General features: G+C 42.2%; 1 protein-coding gene across 4 annotated transcripts; it reads right to left on the bottom strand.

Moving 5' to 3' along the window:
* Positions 1-1,211: 1,211 nt before the first annotated feature.
* Positions 1,212-26,084, bottom strand: LOC120055930 (cAMP-responsive element modulator-like). 4 transcript variants are annotated; one of them, XM_039003991.1, is made up of 8 exons: positions 25,956-26,084; positions 21,927-22,047; positions 21,524-21,655; positions 20,603-20,694; positions 20,018-20,160; positions 19,329-19,505; positions 4,423-4,585; positions 1,212-4,043 (listed from the first exon to the last, which is right to left on the bottom strand). In XM_039003991.1, the coding sequence occupies exons 2-8, from the start codon at positions 22,041-22,043 to the stop codon at positions 3,899-3,901; spliced, it is 969 nt and encodes a 322-aa protein (XP_038859919.1). In that variant the 5' UTR covers positions 22,044-22,047; positions 25,956-26,084; the 3' UTR covers positions 1,212-3,898. The 4 variants fall into 4 exon arrangements, with proteins under 4 accessions (XP_038859919.1, XP_038859920.1, XP_038859921.1 ...); XM_039003992.1 differs by lacking the exon at positions 21,927-22,047 and having other exon boundaries at positions 25,956-26,068; XM_039003993.1 differs by lacking the exons at positions 20,603-20,694; positions 21,927-22,047; positions 25,956-26,084 and having other exon boundaries at positions 21,524-21,632.
* Between the last annotated feature and the right edge of the window lie 52 nt (positions 26,085-26,136).

Here is a 26,136-nt window from a genome sequence, read left to right as displayed (position 1 = left end):
CCTCGCAGTGGCAGACCACATGTAACAACACCTACACAGGATTGGTACATCCGAACATCACACCTGCGGGACAGGTACAGGACAGCAACAACTGACTGAGTTACAGGAACGCACAATCCCTCCATCAGTGCTCAGACTGTCCGCAATAGGCCGAGAGAGGCTGGACTGAGGGCTTGTTGTAAGGTAGACTCCTCACTGGCAACAACGTTACCTATGGGCACAAACCCACTGTCGCTGGACCAGACAGGACTGTCAAAAAGTGCTCTTCACTGACGAGTTGTGGTTTGTCTCACCAGGGGTGATGGTCGGATTTACGTTTATCGTCAAAGGAATGAGCGTTACACCGAGGCCTGTACTCTGGAGCGGGATCGATTTGGAGGTGGAGAGTCCGTCATGGTCTGGGGCATTGTGTCACAGCATCATCGGACTGAGCTTGTTGTCATTGCAGGCAATCTCAACACTGTGCGTTACAGGGAAGACCTTCTCCTCCCTCATGAGGTACCCTTCCTGCAGGCTCATCCTGACATGACCCTCCAGCATGACAATGCCACCAGCCATACTGCTCATTCTGTGCGTTATTTCCTGCAAGACAGGAATGTCAGTGTTCTGCCATGGCCAGCAAAGAACCCGGATTTCAATACCATTGAGCACATCTGGGACCTGTTGGATCTGAGGGTGAGGGCTAGGGCCATTCCCCCCAGAAATGTCCGGGAACTTGCAGGTGCCTTCGTGGAAGAGTGGGGTAACATCTCACAGCAAAAACTGGCAAATCTGGTGCAGTCCATGAGGAGATGCACTGCAGTACTTAATGCAGCTGGTGGCCACACCAGATACTGACTGTTACCTTTGATTTTGACCCCCCTTTGTTCAAGTACACATTATTCCATTTCTGTTAGTCACATGTCTGTGGAACTTGTTCAGTTTATGTCTCAGTTGTTGAATCTTATGTTCATACAAATATTTACACGTTAAGTTTGCTGAAAATAAACGCAGTTGACAGTGAGAGGACATTTCTTTTTTTGCTGAGTTTAATTCTGGTCATGTAGTGTATGATAATAATTTGAGTCTCCAATTTACATTTACTATGTTACGTCTTTGAGACCAGGCTGATTTCAGTGGTAAGCCCAAAGGCATTGTGTGGAACAGACTTCAATCCATATAGTGTATAGTTTTCTGACTATGAATCTTACAAACATTTTCACTGCAAATTCATACTCTGGTATGAACTTTAGGAAATTTTATTAGAAATAGTATTTAAAAAAAAATAAAAAATCTTTCAAACATAGCAGGGATCAACACGCGCTGTACAACTGGTTAAGAGCTAACCTGTTTGACATACTCTTCAATTCTATCCAACAACATTTACTGAGATCAATTTTCTTTTTCATCTTATTTGATATCTCACCTGAAATGTATAACCACTGGCATGACAACATACAAAGGACATATACATGTAAACAGAAAGAAAGATTACCTCAAAATTCAAAGCAAGCGGGAGGGTGCAAAATCAGCAAGCAGAACTGGTGTGAGGAAAGAAAATTAAGCTACTTCATCAGTCAAGTCTGCTCTCATGGACATTCATTAGCAATACCCTTTAAACAGAGCAGTCATGAACTCTATGCATGTCCCAAATGGCACACTATTCCTTATTTAGTGCACTAGTTTTGACCAGGGCCCATAAGACTGGTTAAAAGTAGTGCTCTATAAAGGGAGCCATTTGCGACACATCCTACCTGTTATTAGCAAGTAATTCACATACATTTTTTTATAAAGACAGTCAAAATACCCAAGCATTAGTTCATCAGTACTTTCCGTGGTTGTAATATATATATATATTTTTTAAACATGTGTACAATATACTGGCACAGTAATGTTCCAAGACAGACAAAGTGGAGAACGATTGGTGAGCCATTCAGTAAACGGAAAATGTAGCCATTTTGAAAGAGTAGCATAGCAGTAGTCATTTCAACATGGTCTTGGTGAGATAAGATTCCTCAGATGGCTATAAATATATAATTATTTAATTTAAATTCCTCTGAGGGGCATGTCATGTTAATTTTTTTAATTGAACTGTGCCATTTGAAAAGAGCACACCAAGTAAAAGGCATACATGCTGACCACACCGCTCGCATCGCGTGTGATGCAAAATAAATGTACACATACATGTTATTCAATCATTGCGCGCGTTAGCGAGCGGCTGCGTAGCCGGGCGCTAAAAGAGAACGTGGTTCTATTTGTGACACTCAACGCGCTGCAAGTCCTGCCTCTCAAATCTCCTCATTGGATTTTAGGAGCATATACCCATGTGGGTGATTGAAAGATGAACTGAGGTCCACACTCCACACGGTTGTAGTAATGCTGTAATGTTGGTTTCCAACTTCCACATGAAGTCTAAAGAAGAAAAAGAAGCCTGAAGGAAGGAGGAGAGATGAGGAGAAACAAATTTGGTTACCGTTTTATCTGTGGATTAAATTGTCAGAGTAGAGGACCTTTCAGGTAAAGAGGACCTTTCAGCATTTCAGGTAAAATAACAACCCAATGTTTATATCCCAGGACAAATAAGCTAGCAACAGCAAGCTAGCTAGCTAAATTGCCATAAAATGTTTAATGCTTGACATCCTTGACACTGGGTCTTACACATTAATTCAAGTAACACATTAAAAGGCCCAGTGCGGTCAAAAACTAGATTTGCCTGTGTTTTAAAATCATTTCAAAACTATGAGGTTGGAATAATACTGTGAAATTGTAAAAAAATGACGATAATGCCCTTTTAGTGGAAGAGCTGTTTGAAAAGACCATCTGTAATTTCAGCCTGTTTTGGTAGGATGGTGTTTTGGTCTGCCTGGTGACATCACCAGGCGGTAAATTAGTTAATAGACCTGTAAGAAAGAGCGTTCCAAACCTCGCCAATAACAGCTCAGACCACTCCCAGACAGCCCAAGCTAAATTCTTGCTTGAGAAATAGCTCTTTGCTAAGAAGCAAATTTTGGTTTATTTTTGACCACTTTAATTGAAAACAATCATAGTAAGGTACTTCATTGTAACCCAGGAATTAGTTGCTATGGAGATAAAGGTCCAATGCAACCGTTTTTAAGTCATAAACATTTTTGAATTGACTCAAATGGCCAAATACAGCATCCCAAAACTTCAATGATGCAGAAAGTGTATTTACTCGTCACACTTCGTCCTGAAAGAAGGGGTTAATCTCATTTCACAAAGGAATGTTGACAACAGCCAAGGTGAGAAGAGAAGTATAGTAATATAAGAACAACTCTAGCTAGCAGTGAAAAGTAAAGATGGGTAGGTTTAGCCTGATCCTAGATCTATTGGTGCTCTTGCCAACTTGATTGGTTTCATTGTCAAGCCAAACAAGGAGTTGGCATGATAGCATAAACAGACTGGCACTTAGGCTAAGGTAGGTTGGCTTGCTGGTGAGTCTGCTTGCACAAACTTGCTGGCTGATAATGAGGCTCTATCGCAGGTCTTTAGTTTTAGCTTCTCCACTGTGGTGAGTCAGTGGTGGTGAGCTGTGTGCCTTCAGGAAGCACATGTACTTCCTTTTCCTCTGCAGGCTGGCTTCTCATTGGTTGCCTCCCTGAAAATAGCAAAAGCAAAACGCGTCTGGGCGACACTTGTGTATTCACTTGCAAGCGCACGAGTGAGGACAGACAGGGGCCCTGGGCCAGACCAAGACTTGACTTGTGCCCAGAGAGCACAAGCCTATGGCCGCCTGACAACCTCTGATGCAGTATCAAAGTGACTGGGCCTGAAAAAGCAGAGTAGACAGTGAAAGTAGTTTTTGTTCCAGTCTTTTAGAGCAGTCAGTCTGTAAACGGAACTATATGAGCCTTTTTAGTAGGATCTCTCTCCTGGCACAAGGCTGAGTACAGCTCCTGAGCTACTCGTTCTTGTGGCAGTAAATGTCCTTTAATGCTCGGAGTTCCTCGATGAGGGTCTTGTTTTGATTTTCCAGCACGCCCACGCGGTTCTCCAGACACCGGACATACTCTTTCTTTTTCCTGCGGCACTCCCGTGCAGCCTCCCTAGAGAAGACAGGGGAAAAGAGATGGTCAGTGGGAGAAATTCCAGCACTTAGCACCAATCAAAAGTGAACAAATACACCTCAGACGATTCACATAACATCCACTCAACCTTTATAGCTAACCAATTATCAAAAGGGTGCTTTAAAAATCTACAGGAAAGGGAGGAAACCGAAAGATGAGTATGAATGATTTTGAAATCTATTCCCCTTTCTTAGTTGTTACCCAAATTCAGAGCCATTCAAGTAAACTCTGTGTCTGTGTCCCAAAAGGCACCCTACTCTCTATAGTGTACTACTTTTGATCAGGGCCTCTGGTCAAATGTAGTGCACTATAAAAGGGAACAGGGTGCCATTTGGGACGCCAACTGCGTCTGTCTCACCTGTTCTTCATGAGGCGGACCTCCCTCTTGCGTGTGACCTCCTCAGTGTGCACCGGGGGGCTGTGCATGGACATGGAGCCTGGGGACGCAGCCATCACCAGGCCCTGGGGCAGGCCCGAGGTGGGCGAACGCAGCTGGTACGCTGGCATATCTCCAGTGGCAGCTAGAAAACACAGACAGAACATCAGGGTTAGTTTTGATAGTAATTTACTTAAATCAAGTTCATCCCTTGCACAGAGAGACAGACAGGACATCAGAATACAAATTCTCACTTGTAATGACCACCTGTATTTAGCTTGCTGGTTGAAAATCAAGTACTGTATTTTTTAACTCAAGTCCTTCAATCACAAAGATTACTCATCATCTTCTATCTATTTACAGGATAGGCAACTGTAAATTAGACAAACACAAAATACAAATAAAGTAGATGGGAATACTTTTAACGGCAAAAAAAACAACTGACCACTCTTTCTATTAAAACGACCAGACAAGCCCAGATTCCAACAGACACAAGTGAACTAAGCAAAACAAACCTAATTTAAATTGTTATTTTTCTACAGACAGATTTAAGATCACAGCACAGCTGCCAAATTAGGGAGTAGTTCTGAGTAGTTCTGTCAAATCTGGACTGGGAGAGTGTGAGAATTCATCTCAAATGGCACCCTATTCCCTCTGGGCCCTGGTCAAAAGTAGTGCAATATAAAAAGGAATATGGTGCCATTTGGGATGCATTCAGAGCGTGATCCATGACGAGAGCCAGGAACCCTCACCTTTGACCCCTCTGTAAAAAGATTAACCAATGGCCTGTGACTTAACACCAACAACCAGGATTGATAGACAATCACCTTGCCCAACACAGTAGGCCTAACTCAATTAAAAACCATTTCACTGATTGGTTGATGTCATAAAAAACCTCTGAACAAGCAGCTTATGTAACCAGTGTTCTTGTCTTTATCAGATTATCAACGTGCACATTGACATTAAAGAATAGAGAGGATATTAGCTTTATAGGCGACGGTGGGGGGGATTAATTACTACAATTATGTGAAGATAATTGTCATTATCTGGTTACTGGGTGGATAACTGCCATCAAAAGTGAAAGAAGAGACAGCCTCACTGATAGCAGCCTACATTATTTGGTGATGATTAATTAAAAAACAATTTCAAAGTACAAAGAAATCCCAGAGGTTGCCAGGGGGTAGTCTAGTGGTAGTGCTGCCGCCCCTGAACCACATATGCCCCTAGAGAGCAGTTTGATCCCCCATTCCCCGACTCACTTTCTATACTGTATACCTCTAATCTATTTCCCAATCTACCGTACCATTCAAAAGTCATCAAGGCAAAGGGTGGCTACTTTGAAGAACCTCAAATATAAAATATATTTTGATATGTTGTACACTTTTTTGGTTACTACATCATTCCATATGTGTTATTTCATAGTTTTGATGTCTTCACTATTATTCTACAATGTAGAAAATAAAGAAAAACCCTGGAATGAGTAGGTGTGTCTTGACTGGTACTGTACATTTCTGACCTGTTTTGGCACATTTTTTAAAATAAAATACATATATTTATATTTTAAATCTGAGGATAACACATAAAAGCGTAAAATACACTTATTTCCAATGTGCTCCTCGGTTTAGAAATTGAGATTCTCATCCGATCGCTGGTATTTTGATAAATACCTTTCTAATCTCTTCTAATTAGTAACTGCAAAGTAACTACAGGAGAGAAAAAACTAAAGATGTTTGTCACAAACTATCATCATGCTTACAGTGCCTTCAGAAAGTATTCAGAACCCTTGACTTTTTCCACATTTTGTGTTACAGCCCGATTTAAAATTGATTAAATATAGATTTTGTGTCACTGGCCTATACATAATACCCCATAATGTCAAAGTGTAATTATGTTTTCAAAAATATTTACAAATGCGTCGCAGTGCTTGAGGCGTCACTACAGACCCATGTTCGATCCCAGGCTGTGCCACAGCCTGCCGTGACTGGGAGACCCATGAGGCGGTGCACAATTGGCCCAGCGTTGTCTGGGTTAGGGGAAGGTTTGGCCGGCCAGGATTTCCTTGTCCCATCGCGCTCTAGCGACTCCCTGTGGCGGGCTGGGCACCTGCAAGCTGACTTCGGTTGGTGTTTCCTCCGACACATTGGTGTGGCTGTCTTCCGAGTTAAGCGAGCAGTGTTTCAAGAAGCAGTGCGGCTTGGCAGGGTCGTGTTTCGGAGGACGCATGGCTCTCAACCGTCGTCCCTCCCGAGTCCGTAGGGGTTGCAGCGATGGGACAAGACTGTAACTACCAATTGGGTATCACGAAATTGGGGAGAAAAAGGGCAAAAAAACTAAAAAACTAAAAGCTGAAATGTCTTGAGTCAATAAGTATTCAACCCCTTTGTTATGGCAAAACTAAATAAGTTCAGGCATAAAAATGTTCTTAACAAGTCACATAAGTTGCATGGACTCACTCTGTGTGCAATAATAGTGTTTAACATGATTTTTGAATGACTACCTCATCTCTGTATTCCACATAAAGATAATTGTAAGGTCCCTCAGTCGAGCAGTACATTTCAAACAGATTCAACCACAAAGACCAGGGAGGTTTTTCCAATGCCTCGCAAAGAACGGCACCTATTGGTAGATGGGTAAAAATAGCAAAAAGCAGACATCGAATATCCCTTTGAGCATGGTGAGTTATTAATTACACTTTGGATGGTGTATCAATACACCCAGTCACTACAAAGAGACAGGTGTCCTTTCTAATTCAATTGCAGGAGAGGAAGGAAACCACTCAGGGATTTCACCATGAGGCCAATGGTGACTTTAAAACAGTTACACAGTTTAATAGCTGATATGTGAAAAGAAGGAAGCCTGTACAGAATAAACATATTCCAAAACAATAATCCTGTTTGCAAGGCACTAAAGTAAAACTGCAAAAAATGTGGCAAAGAAATGAACTTTGACCTGAATACAAAGTGTTATGTTTGGGGGAAATCCAACACAACACACACAGAGTACCACTCTCTTCCGGCGCCGACAGAGATGGCCGCCTCGCTTCGCGTTCCTAGGAAACTATGCAGTATTTTGTTTTTTTACGTGTTATTTCTTACATTGGTACCCCAGGTAATCTTAGGTTTCATTACATACAGTCGGGAGGAACTACTGAATATAAGAGCAACGTCAACTCACTATCATTACGACCAGGAATATGACTCTCCCGAAGCGGATCCTGTGTTTTGCCTTCCACCCAGTACAATGGATCTGATCCCAGCCGGCGACCCTAAACAACGACGCCGTAAAAGGGGCAAACGAAGCGGTCTTCTGGTCAGGCTTTGGAGACGGGCACATCGCGCTCCACTCCCTAGCATACTACTCGCCAATGTCCAGTCTCTTGACAAGGTTGATGAAATCCGAGCAAGGGTAGCATTCCAGAGAGACATCAGAGACTGTAACGTTCTTTACTTCACGGAAACATGGCTCACTCGAGAGACGCTAACGGAGTCGCAAACATCTTTCTGGTAAGAAGAGGGGCGGGGGGGTATGCCTTATGATTAACGAGACGTGGTGTGATCATAACAACATACAGGAACTCAAGTCATTCTGTTCACCTGACTTAGAAATCCTCACAATCAAATGTCGACCGCATTATCTACCAAGGGAATTCTCTTCGATTATAAATCACAGCCGTATATATTCCCCCCCAAGCAGACACATCGATGGCCCTGAACGAACTTTATCTGACTCTATGTAAACTGGAAACCACACACCCTGAGGCTGCATTCATCGTAGCTGGGGATTTTAACAAGACTAATCTGAAAACAAAACTCCCTAAATTCTATCAGCATATCGGTTGTGCTACCAGGGCTGGTAAAACCCTGGATCATTGTTATTCTAACTTCCGCGACGCATATAAGGCCCTCCCCCGCCCTCCTTTCGGAAAAGCTGACCACGACTCCATTTTGTTGCTTCCAGCCTACAAACAGACACTAAAACAAGAAGCTCCAGCGCTCAGGTCTGTTCAACGCTGGTCCGACCAATCTGATTCCACGCTTCAAGACTGCTTCGATCACGTGGATTGGGATATGTTCCGCATTGCGTCCAACAACAACATTGACGAATACGCTGATTCGGTGAGCGAGTTCATTAGAAAGTGCATCGGCGACGTAATACCCACAGCAACGATTAAAACATTCCCAAACCAGAAACCGTGGATTGATGGCAGCATTCGCGTGAAACTGAAAGCGCGAACCACTGCTTTTAACTTCTTTGGACTGCAGGGGCAGTATTGAGTAACTTGGATGAAAGGTGCCCATTTCAAACGGCCTCGTGCTCAATTCTTGCTCGTACAATATGCATATTATTATTACTATTGGATAGAAAACACTCTCAAGTTTCTAAAACCGTTTGAATTATATCTGTGAGTAAAACAGAACTCATTTTGCAGCAAACTTCCTGTCAGAAAGTGAAAAATCTCAAATCGAGGCTCTGTTCCAGGCCCTCCCTATCATTTTGCTTGAGATTTATGACTATACATGCACTTCATACGCCTTCCACTAGATGTCAATAGGCAGTGAGAGAAGAAATGGAGTGTATAGTTTGAACTGAGGTCGAATAAGAGCTCTTGGCATGACGTGACACCAATTTCCTGTTTTCAGGAAGACGCGAGGAGGAACCTGGGATTGCCTTCTGAAAAGCTGTCGTTATAGACGGCTGCTATCTCCGGCTTTGATTTTATTTGATAAATGTGACAATATCATCGTAAAGTATGTTTTTTCAATATAGTTTAATCAGATTATTGAAATTTTTTCGGGAGTTTTGCCGTGTTCCGTTCTCTGAGTTTGTTGACGATGGAAAGCTTCGCGCCACTTGGCTAGTGTGCTTGCTAAATCGAGAGGGAAAAAGGCCGTTCTAAAACCAAACAACGATTGTTCTGGACAAAGGACCCCTTGTACAACATTCTGATGGAAGATCATCAAAAGTAGGACCCATTTATGATGTTATTTCATATATCTGTCGAACATGTGTACTATTAGTTTGCGCCCAGATTTTGGGCGCTCTCTCGCAATAACGTAAGCTGGATGTCGTAATGAAGTTATTTTTAGAATTCTAACACGGCGATTGCATTAAGAACTAAGCTATCTTTAATTTGCTGTCCAACATGTATTTTTTAGTAACGTTTATGATTAGTTATTGATTAGATTAGGTGCCTCTCCAAGATTTCTCCGGACATTGTTATTGCATTTTGCCTAGTATTCACATTGTATAACCACGATTTGTGCCGCTAAGTATGCACATTTTCGAACAAACAATATATGTATTGTGTAATATGATGTTATAGGACTGTCATCTGATGATTTTTGAGAAGGTTAGTGAAAAAATTTATATCTTTTGCTGGTTTATTCGTTATCACTACTGTTGGCTTGAATCAATGCTGTTGTGTTTTTGGCTATTGTGGTAAGCTAATATAATGCTATATTGTGTTTTCGCTGTAAAACACTTAAAGAATCGGAAATATTGGCTGGATTCACATTTACATTTAAGTCATTTAGCAGACGCTCTTATCCAGAGCGACTTACAAGTACATACATTCATACTTTTTTTGTACTGGCCCCCCGTGGGAATCGAACCCACAACCCTGGCGTTGCAAGCGCCATGCTCTACCAACTGAGCCACACGGGACCTCACAAGATGTTTGTCTTTAATTTGCTGTACACCATGTATTTTTCATAAATGTTTTATGATGAGTATTTAGGTATTTCAATTTGGTCTCTGTAATTGTTCTAGCTGCTTCGGTGCTATTTCCGATTGTAGCTGCAATGTAAAACTATGATTTATACCTCAAATGCACATTTTTCGAACAAAACATAGATTTATTGTATAACTTGTTATAAGACTGTCATCTGATGAAGTTGTTTCTTGGTTAGTTTGGTTGGTTCTTGGTTAGTTAGGTTGGTTTTGTGCAAGCTACCTGTGCTGTGAAAAATGTCTGTGCTTTTTTTGTATTTGGTGGTGAGCTAACATAAATATACGTGGTGTTTTCGCTGTAAAACATTTTAAAAATCGGACATGTTGGCTGGATTCACAAGATGTGTATCTTTCATTTGCTGTATTGGACTTGTTAATGTGTGAAAGTTAAATATTTCTAAAAAATATCTTTTGAATTTCGCGCCCTGCACTTGAGCTGGCTGTTGTCATAAGTGTACCGACACCGGGCTGCAGCCATAAAAGGTTAACCAGGGCAAGGTGACCGGAAACATGACCGAATACAAACAGTGTAGCTATTCCCTCCGCAAGGCAATCAAACAAGCTAAGTGCCAGTATAGAGACAAAGTAGAGTCGCAATTCCACAGCTCAGACACAAGAGGTATGTGGCAGGGTCTACAGTCAATCACAGATTACAAAAAGAAAACCATCCCTGTCGTGGACGCCGATGTCTTGCTCCCAGACAGACTAAACAACTTTTTTGCTCGCTTTGAGGACAATACAGTGCCACTGACACGGCCCGCTACCAAAACCTGCGGGCTCTCCTTCACTGCAACCGAGGTGAGTAAAACATTTAAACGTGTTAACCCTCGCAAGGCTGCAGGCCCAGACGGCATTCCCAGCCGCGTCCTCAGAGCATGCGCAGACCAGCTGGCTGGTGTGTTTACGGACATATTCAATCAATCCTTATCCCAGTCTGCTGTTCCCACATGCTTCAAGAGGGCCACCATTGTTCCTGTTCCCAAGAAAGCTAAGGTAACTGAGCTAAACGACTACCGCCCCGTAGCACTCACTTCCGTCATCATGAAGTGCTTTGAGAGACTAGTCAAGGACCATATCGCCTCCACCCTACCTGACACCCTAGACCCACTCCAATTTGCTTACCGACCCAATAGGTCCACAGACGACGCAATCACAACCACACTGCACACTGCCCTAACCCATCTGGACAAGAGGAATACCTATGTGAGAATGCTGTTCATCGACTACAGCTCAGCATTTAACACCATAGTACCCTCCAAACTCGTCATCAAGCTCGAGACCCTGGGTCTCGACCCCGCCCTGTGCAACTGGGTACTGGACTTCCTGACGGGCCGCCCCCAGGTGGTGAGGGTAGGTAACAACATCTCCACCCCGCTGATCCTCAACACTGGGGCCCCACAAGGATGCGTTCTGAGCCCTCTCCTGTACTCCCTGTTCACCCACGACTGCGTGGCCATGCACGCCTCCAACTCAATCATCAAGTTTGCGGACGACACTACAGTGGTAGGCTTGATTACCAACAACGACGAGACGGCCTACAGGGAGGAGGTGAGGGCCCTCGGAGTGTGGTGTCCGGAAAATAACCTCACACTCAACGTCAACAAAACAAATGAGATGATTGTGGACTTCAGGAAACAGCAGACGGGACAGTAGTGGAGAGGGTAGTAAGTTTTAAGTTCCTCGGTGTACACATCACGGACAAACTGAATTGGTCCACCCACACAGACAGCGTTGTGAAGAAGGCGCAGCAGCGCCACTTCAACCTCAGGAGGCTGAAGAAATTCGGCTTGTCACCAAAAGCACTCACAAACTTCTACAGATGCACAATCGAGAGCATCCTGTCGGGCTGTATTACCGCCTGGTACGGCAACTGCTCCGCCCACAACCGTAAGGCTCTCCAGAGGGTAGTGAGGTCTGCACAACGCATCACCGGGGGCAAACTACCTTCCCTCCAGGACACCTACACCACCCGATGTCACAGGAAGGCCATAAAGATCATCAAGGACAACAACCACCCGAGCAACTGCCTGTTCACCCCGCTATCATCCAGAATGCGAGGTCAGTACAGGTGCATCAAAGCAGGGACCGAGAGACTGAAAAACAGCTTCTATCTCAAGGCCATCAGACTGTTAAACAGCCACCACTAACATTTAGTGGCCGCTGCCAACATACTGACTCAACTCCAGCCACTTTAATAATGGGAATTGATGGAAATTTATGTAAAAATGTATCACTAGCCACTTTAAACAATGCCACTTAATATAATGTTTACATACCCTACATTACTCATCTCATATGTATATGTATATACTGTACTCTATATCATCTACTGCATCTTGCCATCTTTATGTAATACATGTATCACTAGCCACTTTAAACTATGCCACTTTATGTTTATATACCCTACATTACTCATCTCATATGTATATACTGTACTCTATACCATCTACTGCATCTTGCCTATGCCGTTCTGTACCATCACTCATTCATATATCTTTATGTACATATTCTTTATCCCTTTACACTTGTGTGTATAAGGTAGTAGTTGTGGAATTGTTAGGTTAGATTACTCATTGGTTATTACTGCATTGTCGGAACTAGAAGCACAAGCATTTTGCTACACTCGCATTAACATCTGCTAACCATGTGTATGTGACAAATAAAATTTGATTTGATTTGATTCATATTTTCAAGCATGGAGGTGGCTGCACCATGTTATGGGTGCTGTCATAGACTAGGGATTTTTGGAGGATAAAAAGACACAGAATAGAGCTAAGCACAGGAAAAATCCTAGAGGAAAACCTGGTTCAGTTTACTTTCCAACAGACACTGGGAGACAAATTCACCTTTCAGCAGGACAATAGCCTAAAACAATGGAGATGCTTACCAAGACAACATTGAATGTTCCTGATAGGCCTAATTACAGTTTTAAATTTTGATTATCATCTGGAAAAATCAACAAACAACTTGACAGAGCTTGAAGAATTGTTTAAAAGAATAAGGTGATTCTAACATGTACTGACTCAGGCGTGTGAATACTTATGTAAATGAGACATTTCAGTATTTCATTTTCAATACATTTGTAAAAATGTCTAAAAACATGTTTTCACTTTGTCATTGGATATTGTGTGTAGATTGGTGATTTTTTTTTATTTTTTATCCATTTTGAATTCAGGCTGTATAACAACGTGGAATAAATCAAGGGGTATGAATACTTTCTGAAGGCACATATGGCAAGAACAAACACTTATACAAAACAACTATGCTTTCACAAAAAAAACAACATTTTCTGGTAACATTTATGACTTGATAATAGCCCAAATGCTACCACTGCACTAGTGTTTTAACGCATGAGTGAGCTCTTCTCTCTCTGTCGTCATCTGAGTGGATTACTAAAACTGGCAACGCCTACGCTGTGCTCATTGCTCTCAGAGGGCTCTGTTCTGTCTGTAGCCTAATCACAGCATGACTCCCTGCTGACGTCAATCTGGGTCTCACTCCACGCATTTTCATTTCCCTGCCCAGATCTGCTTCCAGGAAACCGGATTGACGTCAACACACATCCACCACCCCTCTCCCTCGCTGATCCAGAGAAGCATTCTGTTTGAGCATTTCAGGGGGCAGGCAGACCGGTACCGGCGGATTGAGCAAGCTAACCAAACACTTACCGCCTTGTTCGGTCAACAGCAGTGGTGGGCCGTCAGGGCCAGCAAGGCCTTCTCTGCTGGCCTAAACATCATCAGAATATAATTTTTTTTTTTTAAATATATTTTCCCACAAATATGTATTAAATTATTCCCCAGAGTAAGAGTTATACTCTTCATTTCATAGCTTTCCTCTTGGTTGCACTGCTTCCAGCCCCAGGTTGAGATTTGGAGGGCTGGTCTTTATGTTAGATCTTTTATCCAATCATATTCAGCCATCATGTGTTGCCAGGGGTCTAAAATCTGCCCTCAGGCCTTCAGAATCAACAGTGCGGGCGCTTATAGCTTATAGTGAATGGAAATGAAAATTTTGTGTCAACCAATCAGCTTTAGAGTTGGCTATTGTACGCCTGCTGGCTGGCTCCAGTGTTACACAGGAGCCAGCTAGCAGGCGTAGTGCGTGCACGTCTTTTGATTGGATTACCAATATTGAGAGGCAGGTCCTATGGGCAGGTCTATGCAGATCTAGGAAACTGAATTTGATAAACGAATTAATTCGCGTACTACTAAGCTGTTTTTTCAACCCACAATGGCGGAAGGAGGAGAAGATATCGATTTGGTCGAGGATATAATTATAACGCCATTCTCAAGACGAACTTTTCAAGAAAAGTTAGACATTGTAAGGAGAGGTCGCCCGACGCCGAACTACGAGCGCTATCAATGGCTCACAGGCTCCGAGAAGCACTGCAAACTGTACTGCTGGGAATGCCTATTATTTGCAAGTGATCGATTTGGTGTTTGGAGCCACACTGGCTTTGCAAACTTGAGTTGTCTAACCAAGGCAGCAACGAGACACCAAAGTACGGCTGGGCACTTACAAGCAATGGTGCTTTTGAAAACTTTTGGGGACACTGGAGTGGATCTACAGCTCAACGAACAAACGCGCAGGGCAACGGAGCTGCACAATGAAAAGGTGAAGGGAAATATTGAAAAGACTCATACTGCGTTTCTGTCTAAATGTATAGTGTCTAGAGCCATGGCATCATAATGATGGTAATTAGAGGTGGATTAATTCGGGTGGGACTGTGTAGTACCTCACTGAAGGCCCAGGCCCCAGGCCCACGGCACGCCACTGGTCAACAGTCATGTCTAGCTTTTCACTACAGGAATGTTGAATGGTAATTATACAGTACTCTTGCAAGGTATTCAAGTCTCAGAAAGAACTGTGGGCAAGATGCCTCTGTGGTAGCTAGCTATTAACCCTCAGTCAGTGCACGTCTCAGTTTGCTATTGGTTTCCTCTGTTCCCTTAAAAACACTCAGTATCTTGAGAAAATACTCTGAAGACTCCAAGCGAACTGGCACCTTTGGTAGACTACATACACGTTTTTATCAATGCTTAAAAGTTCTGTAAAGATATTTAACCAACCCAACTTTAAAGTCATTCCTCACAAAAACAAAATGTATAAAAATGATGTATTTAGCCGTCGAAATATAGACGATGCAGATAGATTGATATCTATCTGAATTGTACAACAATGCAGCTATACATTTTCAATTACTGCCAGCATGCAACATTTCATTTTCTATGAAAATCTAAGTCTGAGAAACACTTACAAAAGAAAAACTTAAAAACGACAGTTACATACCTGATTCAGTCTCATCTCCAGTAACAGCCATATATTCTACTCTAACATAGGCTCCACAGAACCAGACTCTTTTTCTGTCTTTATCAGACTGTGTCTTTCTATCTGCCTGTGTGTGTCTCGCTCTGCCTGCTCTCTACATGGAGGGGTCACCCATCAACTTTGCACAAAATTACAATTAGGGACATTGACATCACAATGACATCACTGGCCCTGCTGAAGTCAATAAGACATTCCGCCTCTAGGCCCCTCCCCCTGCTCTCCTCCTGGATCAAATCCTAAAGTGGAGCAACACAATGCAGTGAGGCAGGGGGGAGGGAGGGAAAGACGCAGGGAGGGCTAGCTGGATATTTTTAGACCCTATGACGCAACTAGGCAATGGAGATCAACCAGGAGGTTAGTGTGCCCAAATAACAGCAGTAGTAGTACTAATGTGAGCACCCTGATTGAAGCAGTCCCTGGGGATTGGCTTTTACTACTGGTTAGGATTATATGATTTAAGGTTTTTCATCCGTTTCTCTGGAAAATAAGTCCAGCTGTAAAGAAGTACCATTGAAATACAGGGAAACTAACATTTAAGGGAAACCATTACAATGCTCTGATAAACTAATCTAAAACCATTCATATACACTACCATTCAAAAGTTTGGGGTCACTTAAAAATGTCCTTGTTTTTGAAAGAAAAGCAAATTTTTCGTCCATTAATATAATATCAAATTGATCAGAAATACAGTGCAGACATTGTTAATGTTTTAAATGACTATTGTAGCTGGAAACGGCAGATTTTTTATGGAATATCTACATAGGCGTACAGAGGCCCATTATCAGCAAACATCACTCCTGTGTTCCAATGGCACGTTGTGTTAGCTAATCCAAGTTTATCATTTTAAAAAGGCTAATTGATCATTATAAAACCCTTTTGCAATTATGTTAGCATAGCTGAAAACTGTTGTGCTAATTAAAGAAGCAATAAAACTGGCCTTTTTAGACTAGCTGAGTATCTGGAGCATCAGCATTTGTGGGTTCGATAACAGGCTCAAAATGGCCAGAAACAAAGAACTTTCTTCCGAAACTCGTCAGTCTATTCTTGTTCTGAGAAATGAAGGCTATTCCATGCGAGAAATTGCCAAAACACTGAAGATCTCGTACAACGCTGTGTACTACTCCCTTCACAGAACAGCGCAAAATGGCTCTAACCAGAATATAAAGAGGAGTGGGAGGCCCTGGTGCACAACTGAGCAAGAGGACAAGTACATTAGAGTGTCTAGTTTGAGAAACAGACACCTCACAAGTCCTCAACTGGCAGCTTCATCAAATAGTACCCGCAAAACACCAGTCTCAGTGTCAACAGTGAAGAGGCGACTCCGGGATACTGGCCTTTTAAATGGACAGACATATTTGCTTTTCTTTCAAAAACAAGGACATTTCTAAGTGACCCCAAACTTTTGAACGGTAGTGTATACTCTATTGTTAAATCATGACACTGGTTGCATGGTACTGTAAGTAACATTACAGGGTCAACCAACCATGCTTGACATTTCTTTGAGAAAAACTAGTCATGCTCCAGCCACTTAGAGAGCCTTCTTCTGTTCTTCTGCTAAATGAATGCAAACCCATGACTTAATGAATCACACTATTTCAATGTAATCTAATGAAATAACTAGGAAGCCTAAGGACAGAAAGTTCAGATTGCGTCCAAAATGTGAACCCTATTACCCATGGGTCCTGGTCAAAAGTATTGCATTATATAGGGCAGTGTTCCCAAACTGGGGGCCCGCAGGCCGAATTTGGCTTTCAGGTGATTTTATTTGGCCCCCTAAGTTCTGAGCCTTTTTAAAAAATTGATATTTTAATAAAAAAACATTTAGTTGCTGGACATAAGACTGAAAACACCAGCAAATCAGCTTCAAGTTACTTTAATTTTGGAAATCTGTTCCAAAGTATTCCCACGCATGAGAGATATACATTCACCGGCCAGTTTTTTAGGTAAACAACCCCGTTCACGAAAATGGATCGCTCCTACAGACAGTGAGTCACGTGGCCGTGGCTTTCTATAAAATCATTCAGACAGGCATTGAGGCATTCAGTTACTGTTCGATTGAATGTTAGAATGGGCAAAATGAGTGACCTAAGCGACTTTGAGCGTGGTATGATCATCGGTGCCAGGTAAGGCGGATCCAGTATCTCAGAAACGGCTGCCGTCCTAGTGCTTTTCACGCACAACAGTGTTGAGGGTTTTCCGCGAACGGTGCGACAAACAAAAAACATCCAGTCAGCGGCAGTCCTGTGGGCGAAAACAGCTCGTTGACGAGAGAGGTCACGGTAGATTGGCAAGAATCATGCAAGCTAACAGAAGTGACACAAACAGACAAATAACGCCGCAGTACAACAGTGGTGTGCAGAACAGCATCTCGGACAACTAGTCGGTCCTTGTCACGGATGGGCTATTGCAGCTGCTATTGCAGCTAAAAACAAGAAGAAGCGGCTCCAGTGGGCACATGATCACCAACACTGGACAATAAAATAAAAACATCCTGATTTAGGGAACAGCATGCCATTTGGGACATAAAGAGATTGGAGTTCATGTAGCCCTTTACACTCATACCCGTGTTCGGGTTGAAAAGGCAAATTTGGGCACTGATTAGTGCCTAAATTGAAACGCAGTGGCTGTACAGTAACATACTATGTATGACATCAGAGCTCAGGCTCTGTGCTTCACAGTGCTGTATGGGTTTTGACTGACAGCCGTTCTGAACTTGAGAGACAAGAAGTTGCCCCCATCCCTCCTGCTAATTGGGCAACTTCTGCAGATTTTGGGTTGTCTGAGTGAGGGAAATCCTGTAAATGAAAAGGGCTCGATGTATTTTGGAAGATGAGACATTGAGGATTATAATAAATACCACTTTGATGTCATACAAGCAAGCCAAACACTGTGAGTCCAAATGTGCATTTCACATTTCCATATCATAAAACTCATGTCATGTACAGTATTAATGTTTATGATCACTATGTTTGATGTACAGTTACAAGATGACATGGCGTCAAACCCTGGGTTGTTCTGAACAGAATGAGCCTGTTTGTCTGTTGTGAAGAGAATTCACTGCGGAATGCACACCTGAATGCACTCATGACTCCGTTCTATGCACACCAAAATAACGATCCGTTTCTCTGAATTGCCTTGTGAAAGCCTAACACTAAGATTTATTTGATAATTTAGCTAGCCATGTTGGCAATAGAACAATTTTAAATAATTCCTACCTGACCCAGATTGTGTTTTTGGATTGAGTAAACAACGACAGTAATTGTGTGATAGTGGGGATGCAGGGTTGTGGTCCAAACAAAACAACTACAAGTGTGCTTGCTCTAGTCTCTCAACAGCACAGCTAAAAGAGCTCCAAAAAGTACCTTAGTGTTGAAGACTTCTTTGAGTCATAAAAGTACATTGAAATTACTTAGGAACTGTGCACTTTGGAGAGATGTGTGTCCCATTGGAGACACCAGTTAGTCCTCTCACTCAAACCCTTATGTTACACCTACCCAACATGTTCCAGGAATATTCTTATCATGTTACTGAATGTATCCACAGTATTTTCAGATTTCGTTATCAACAAATATGGTGAAAAGTACAGTAAACGTAAAATGCACATAAAATTAACATTGTAATGTTTGGATTCAGTCTTGTGTCAGGTGAACTGTTGTGTCCTCAACTTTGGTCTAATAATTTTCCCATAATCTCCAAACTGTTCCCTTTAAATTGCTACCACGCGTATGTATATGCTTTTCATATTTCCTCTGTAAGAAACAGTTTAATTTAGACGTATCCACATAAGCCAATTCCCACGAGTGTAAAGGGTTCAGTACAGTTCTTACCTTGTATCACCACCTGGCCACCTTGCACAGAGAATAACTGCTGTCCAGAGTCCCCTGCCTGGGCTGCGTACTGCAGGATCTGGGTACCAGAGTTGGACATGGCCAGCGACTGTACACCCTGGAGGCCCTCACTGCCTGGGCTGGCTATCTGGATGGCTCCCCCCTGGGTGATGGCAACTGAGGGACACACGTTTTTAGAAGGGTTACTCAGAGGTATATGTGGATGTTAGTGTGAATCTAAAAAAGGTCTCTGACCAAAACATGAATAATCAATGTGCAGAAGTAAAACGGTGTGGGAGTTTATTTTGTCAACGAGGGACAAAAGTCGCATGCAGTTCTGCATTTTTGACCACGGCGACAAATAGCTCATTACTGTTATCAGCCGTTTCTAAGCAGCACCTTTCGATCTATTAGATTAGATGTTTTCTTCAAATATAAAAAAGTACTGTACTTTATGGATGGTAAGGTTGGGTGACTGGCTTATTGATGCACTACTGTAACATGGAGAATTTAGCCTCCACAATGAATACTCAGTTTAAGATCTCTTATCAATAACACAAAGTGGATATGGAACTTAAATGTCACAATAGTGAGTGCACGTCAACATTTACACCATAGTTGCGTCCCAACTATGGCAACCTATTCCTTGTATAGTGCACCACTTTTGACCAGAGCCTAATGAAACTCACTGTATTGGCCACAGCTGGTCTGATAGATTGAAGTTGGAACTTGAACTGAAGAGACACTGGAGGGTGGAACCTCATCTTCAGGTTTCTCCTCCTCAATTCTTGGAATTGAGGAGGAATCCGTTGATAGTTCATTGAGGATTTTTCTGAAGGAAAGAGGAAAGCACGTAATGAACTACTCTGCTTGGATTGCTTTGAAATGTCAATGGTTATACAGTGCCTTCGGAAATTATTCAGACCCCTTGACTTTCTCCACATTTTGTTACATTACAGCCTTATTCTAAAATGTATTCCTTTTTTCAAATCCTCTTAGGGTTAAGTGCCTTGTTCAAGAGCACAGACATATTTTTTACCTAGTCGGATCGGGTATTCGAACCAGTGACCTTTTGGTTACTGGCCCAACACCCCTAACCGCTACACTACGTGCTGCCCCAAATATATAAACTTACACCCTGTTCCATTTATAGTGCACTACTTTTAACCAGGGCCCATAGGTCTCTGGTCAAAAGTAATACACTACATAGGGAATAAGGTGTCCTTTGGGACACATACAATTTTTATATTTGCAATGTTTTCATGTCTGCCTACCGATAAGATGGGCGTCTTGAGAGAATCTCTCTTCTTTTCTGTGTGTCTGTGACTGCCGACTCCCCACCTTCAAGCCCAGCTATAGAGGTGATCTGGAGCAAAAACAAGTCTGAAAGTAATGCATAGACACGGTCCCTGTGTAGGGCCACCTCCCTCCATTTTAAAACACCTTACTGAATACTGAAAAATAAAAGTCATTCCCAAACAGTATAAATCTCAGGTTGTGTCCCAAATAACACCCTATTGCCCTATTCACATGGCTCTAGTCAAAGGTAGTGCACTATAGGGAATAGAGTGCCATTTGTGACTCATTCTTTGTTGGGGAGTGTGATTTACAAAAAAAAGGAAAATGAGCGTGACGTGCTGATTTGTCTAATGCAATCAGACAGCGTGTTTTCTAAGAGACTGCCAGACACAATACAACATCCGGCACATGAAGGTCAAAGTGATTAGCTTAAATCACAGATCCCATTTCTCAGACAAGGCCAATTAAGAGAGAGTGCTGCATTAGAGCCAGAACACCCACACCTGTAGATGTGAAGATACCCTTTGTTACATCCTTGGGGTCACTGATACACAACATCAGAAACTACTAGCCTGGCCCCAGATATGTCTGTGCTCTTCCTAACTCCATTGCTGTCATTATCAACGACATGACAAAGAGTGACAAGAATTTGGCATGATGGGACAAACAGACTGGCACTCAGGTTAACAAACTACAGCTACAAGTCCCCAAAACCATTCTGGAATTGTTCTATGGGGAAAAAACGAACTACTGAATTACTGTATTGAGCCAAGACGAGCGCATCCCCAATGACACCTATAGACCACTACTTTCAAAAGTAGTGAACTATAGGCAAAGTGGTGCAAGTTGGGACGCAACCTGAGGGTATAAGGAAGGGATGGAGCTCTAGTAGCTACCTGTACAGTCTGCATCTGTGGTGACTGGATGACAGAGGCCTGAGGAGCCTGGATGACAGCCTGGACCTGAACTGTCTGCTCAACAGGTAACTGCACCACTGTCATGCCAGCGGAGTCTCCTGTTCCGGAAACCTGGAGAAAAACAAGAGACGTTGAATTGTTTTACTACCCATTAACAATATTTGAGAAAAGGATACTCCAGCATCAGTGTGTCTAAATTAGCTTGTTTGTGCCATCATGCCAACTCCTTGTCATTTATTGTTGTTTGGCTTGACAATGAGAAACAGAGTTGGCAAGAGCACCAACAGATCTGGGACCAGGCTTTAGACCCTGATGCATCTCTGAATATAAGAGTGATGATGAGTGATGATGGCAACAACACACACTACACAAAAGGTGCTACCTGAGTAAGTACAGCAGTCGGTGAGTTGGATTCGCTCTGACTTGGTTCTTCATCAGACAGAGAGTAATCAACACTTCCATCCTGCTGTGATGACGCAACCGCTGTGTCCATGGTCATCGGACTGGAAATGTCAGGAAATTGAGCACAATTGAAGGGGAAGTTCACAATTTTTTTCATGTATCCTTATTTTCACTCTTCCTGTAGCTTGTAGTTGATCCCCCAAACCATAATTTTTTATATTTTGTATCATTACAAAGGAAATTGGCTGTCACATTTTTCTGAGTGATCACTTGCAATTGACTATAAAGCAATAAAGCATATAAGAAAACACTCCACACCAACTCATATTACATCAAAATCTCATTCTAAATTATGTGTTTGCACTTAATAAAAAAATCCACTGTGCCATGAATCCATATTTGAATGAAAAAAATGAATAAAACTACAACAAAAATATGTAAATATGGATTAATGGGACAGTGGAAAACAAATCTAAAATTGAGTGCAGGGTAGTACTGAGCAATTAACCGAAATGTTGGTTATTTTTCTGTTTTTAAACAACTAATTGAGCAATGTAGGTTCAATTACTTTAATTCCATTTTTTTTTTTTATCTGTGCGCTCGGTGCACAGTTTCTTTAGAGATAATCAGATCAAGCCTGAACTGTGCGATGTAGTAAAGAGTTGTAGTCTCCAACAGGCCAATATTCCAAATAGTTGAGTGCAGAAAACATGGTAATTAACTACAATGACCATAATCCATTGTTCGCCCGCCTACTTGTCCAGTCTGTGGAGCAGACAGGGAGAGAGAATGTGCGATCGAGAGGGATAGAAAGCAGTTGCTTCGCAAGGTATCTTTACCTTAAAAATACACTGCTCAAAAAAATAAAGGGAACACTTAAACAACACAATGTAACTCCAAGTCAATCACACTTCTGTGAAATCAAACTGTCCACTTAGGAAGCAACACTGATTGACAATAAATTGCACATGCTGTTGTGCAAATGGAATAGACAAAAGGTGGAAATTATAGGCAATTAGCAAGACACCCCCAATAAAGGAGTGATTCTGCAGGTGGTGACCACAGACCACTTCTCAGTTCCTATGCTTCCTGGCTGATGTTTTGGTCACTTTTGAATGCTGGCGGTGCTCTCACTCTAGTGGTAGCATGAGACGGAGTCTACAACCCACACAAGTGGCTCAGGTAGTGCAGCTCATCCAGGATGGCACATCAATGCGAGCTGTGGCAAGAAGGTTTGCTGTGTCTGTCAGCGTAGTGTCCAGAGCATGGAGGCGCTACCAGGAGACAGGCCAGTACATCAGGAGACGTGGAGGAGGCCGTAGGAGGGCAACAACCCAGCAGCAGGACCGCTACCTCTGCCTTTGTGCAAGGAGTAGCACTGCCAGAGCCCTGCAAAATTACCTCCAGGAGGCCACAAATCTTGCTAATTGCCTATAATTTCCACCTTTTGTCTATTCCATTTGCACAACAGCATGTGCAATTTATTGTCAATCAGTGTTGCTTCCTAAGTGGACAGTTTGATTTCACAGAAGTGTGATTGACTTGGAGTTACATTGTGTTGTTTAAGTGTTCCCTTTATTTTTTTGAGCAGTGTACATGATCTAAGTGATTGATAGTTGGTATTCAGCAGTCATAAAAGTATGCCTTATTTACTTTGAAGAACTACTAAAACAGTGATTCATAGGCAGCAGCTCTATAGAGATGATAACTTGGAATGAAATAAAACAAATGTGATATACACAACTGAAACATTTTATTAAAGTAAAGTGATTAAAATAGTTAATAAGTGATAAGCAGTATTGGACAGTCACTACAAAGGTTGTTGGATCGAATCCCCGAGCTGACAAGGTAAAAACCTGTCGTTCTGCCCCTTAGCAACTCAGTTAACCCACTGTTCCCCGTGCGCCGAACACGTGAATGTTGATGAAGGCAGCCCCCCGCGCCTCTCTGATTCAGAGGGATTGGGTTAAATACGGAAGACACATTTCAGTTGAAGGCATTCAGTTGTACAACTGACTAGGTATCCCCCTTTCCCATCATGGAACTTTTATTAATTGGTTTTATTCTGAGTTGTTACAGCATTCAATCCACATAATTTTTTTAATCAAAACCGAAAACCGTGATGATTTTTTTTGTAATCGAATCAACCCAAAAAAGCACTTTTCGATTGCGCAGAGACATCATTAAGAATGGGAGTCTGTAATGAGTTGGTTTGGAACATTGCCAAAACATGTAGCACCCACCTGGGTGATGCCATGGCTGCTGAAAAAGTGCACAAAAAGCTACCCTAATAGATGATTAGATAAGAACAAATTATGCTCCCTTTGGGAAATGTAAGTCTAAGACTATTTCAATATTATATCATTAGATTAAAGCAATTAATGTTGTCATTTGTACGGAACAACTGCCTGATTACTCAAAAACAGTGCTGGTTGATTGGGCTGCCATCAAAATCAAATCAAATTTTATTGGTCACATACACATGGTTAGCAGATGTTAATGCGAGTGTAGCAAAATGCTTGTGCTTCTAGTTCCGACCATGCAGTAATATCTAACAAGTAATCTAACAATTTCACAACTACCTTATACACACACAAGTGTAAAGGAATGAATAAGAATATGTAAAATAACTGTTAGCACATTTGTTTTATTTAACTAGGCAAGTCAGTTAAAAACACATTTTTATTTAAGATGACGGCCTACCCCGGTCAAAACCTAACCCAGACGACGCTGGGTCAATTGTGCGCCGCCCTATGGGACTCCCAATCACGGCCAGTTGTGATACAGCCTGGAATCGAACAAGGGTTTGTAGTGACGCTTTTTGCACTGAGATGCAGTAACTCAGATCCCTACGCCACTTGGGAGCCCATTAGTTAAAGTATTGTGTTAGGGTCCTCCTGTGCTGTAAACATATTGATTAAACTGGGACACACTTTAAAGAAATGCAAGGAATGACTAGTGTCTTTGCATGTTGGAGAACAAATGCCATCAATTCGAGGGCTTTTGATTAAGTTACAAGTGGCCTACTGTCACTACAGAACAAACCCCTTCAGTGACAATGCATTACATGAAACACATTTCAAACGTTTGATTTAATTAAAATTAATGTATTCAATTAAACATTGTGTGAAACTTGATTGTTGCGTTTGCTTGGTTCCTGCTTTCCATTTTTTAATGGTGCTTTCAAGTCAACTGGGAACTCGGGGGAAAAAAACGAGTTCAAAACATGAAGTCAGTGATCCTCAGGTCGGAGCGCTATAAAGAAACCAGGGTTTCCGAGTTGGAATTCCGAGTTGGATAACCGTTCCAAAAGATTTTTCCAGTCAGAGCTGTGCCCCCCGGAATAACTCCCATGTAGCAAAGACAGCCGCATGCCTGTCTGAATACAAAAGGGGAGGGTCCAGAGTTTCGAAGCTGTCACTCTGAAATTGTTAATTTGTAGCCATATTCAGCACCTAAACAAGATAGACTTTGGGTACATTTATTAACAGGGTATTTTTTTCGTTAGCTGGCTAACTAACGTAACCTTTCCAAAAATTGAACGCGAATGGAGTAGCGTAATTTATGCAGCTGTAGACAAACGCTCGAGAGAAACTGCGACTTAACATCTAAAAGCACGAAAGGTGGATAGCTAACGTTATTTCTCATGTAACTAACGTTAACTAGTAACAGACAGCTACTAGTTTTCTAAAAGTAATACGGACGCTGGCTGGCAAGCCAATTCACTCTGTCTATGCCAGTTTAACGTTAGTTAGCAAGCGAGCAAACTGTTCCATTCGTGTCTTTGCATAAAGTAGTTCAGCTGGCTAACACACAGGAAGGAGATTGTCCACGTAACCAGAGCTAGCAACTAGCTTTAGCTAACATTGTCATTAGCCTGTAGATTCGACTGACAAATTGGAAGTTTGTCCATGCGTCATTGTAAACGGTGATCTTTCTGTTTTGTTGTCTCTACTTTTTTTTTTCTTCAGAACGAGTCCCACGACTAGTCTACCGTGTAATAACTTACCAAAGTTTTACGTAGTCAGACTCGTCACTAATTATGGTAGGAGTGGATGGCTCGAGCCTCTGTCCACGTAGTCCCCACGTCAGTCTTGATGATGCAGTGCTAAAATGTCGACCAAGCGCTCGTCCTCTCCAACTGAACACGACAGGGAAAAAAACTACACATGGGAGGAGCTTTACACATT

The sequence above is a fragment of the Salvelinus namaycush genome, chromosome 11 (genome assembly GCF_016432855.1).
Source record: "Salvelinus namaycush isolate Seneca chromosome 11, SaNama_1.0, whole genome shotgun sequence".
In the NCBI taxonomy this organism is placed as follows: domain Eukaryota; kingdom Metazoa; phylum Chordata; class Actinopteri; order Salmoniformes; family Salmonidae; genus Salvelinus; species Salvelinus namaycush.
This window is presented reverse-complemented; position numbering and strand designations above follow the sequence as displayed.

Excerpts from the sequence above, each read along its gene's own strand:
- LOC120055930 (XM_039003991.1), bottom strand. The coding sequence starts at position 22,043 with ATGACCATGGACACAGCGGTTGCGTCATCACAGCAGGATGGAAGTGTT. Across the intron at positions 20,161-20,602 it reads TCAAGACGCCCATCTTATCG|AAAAATCCTCAATGAACTAT; the intron begins GTAGGCAGACAT and ends TCTTTCCTTCAG. Across the intron at positions 19,506-20,017 it reads GACCAGCTGTGGCCAATACA|TTGCCATCACCCAGGGGGGA; the intron begins GTGAGTTTCATT and ends TGTGTCCCTCAG.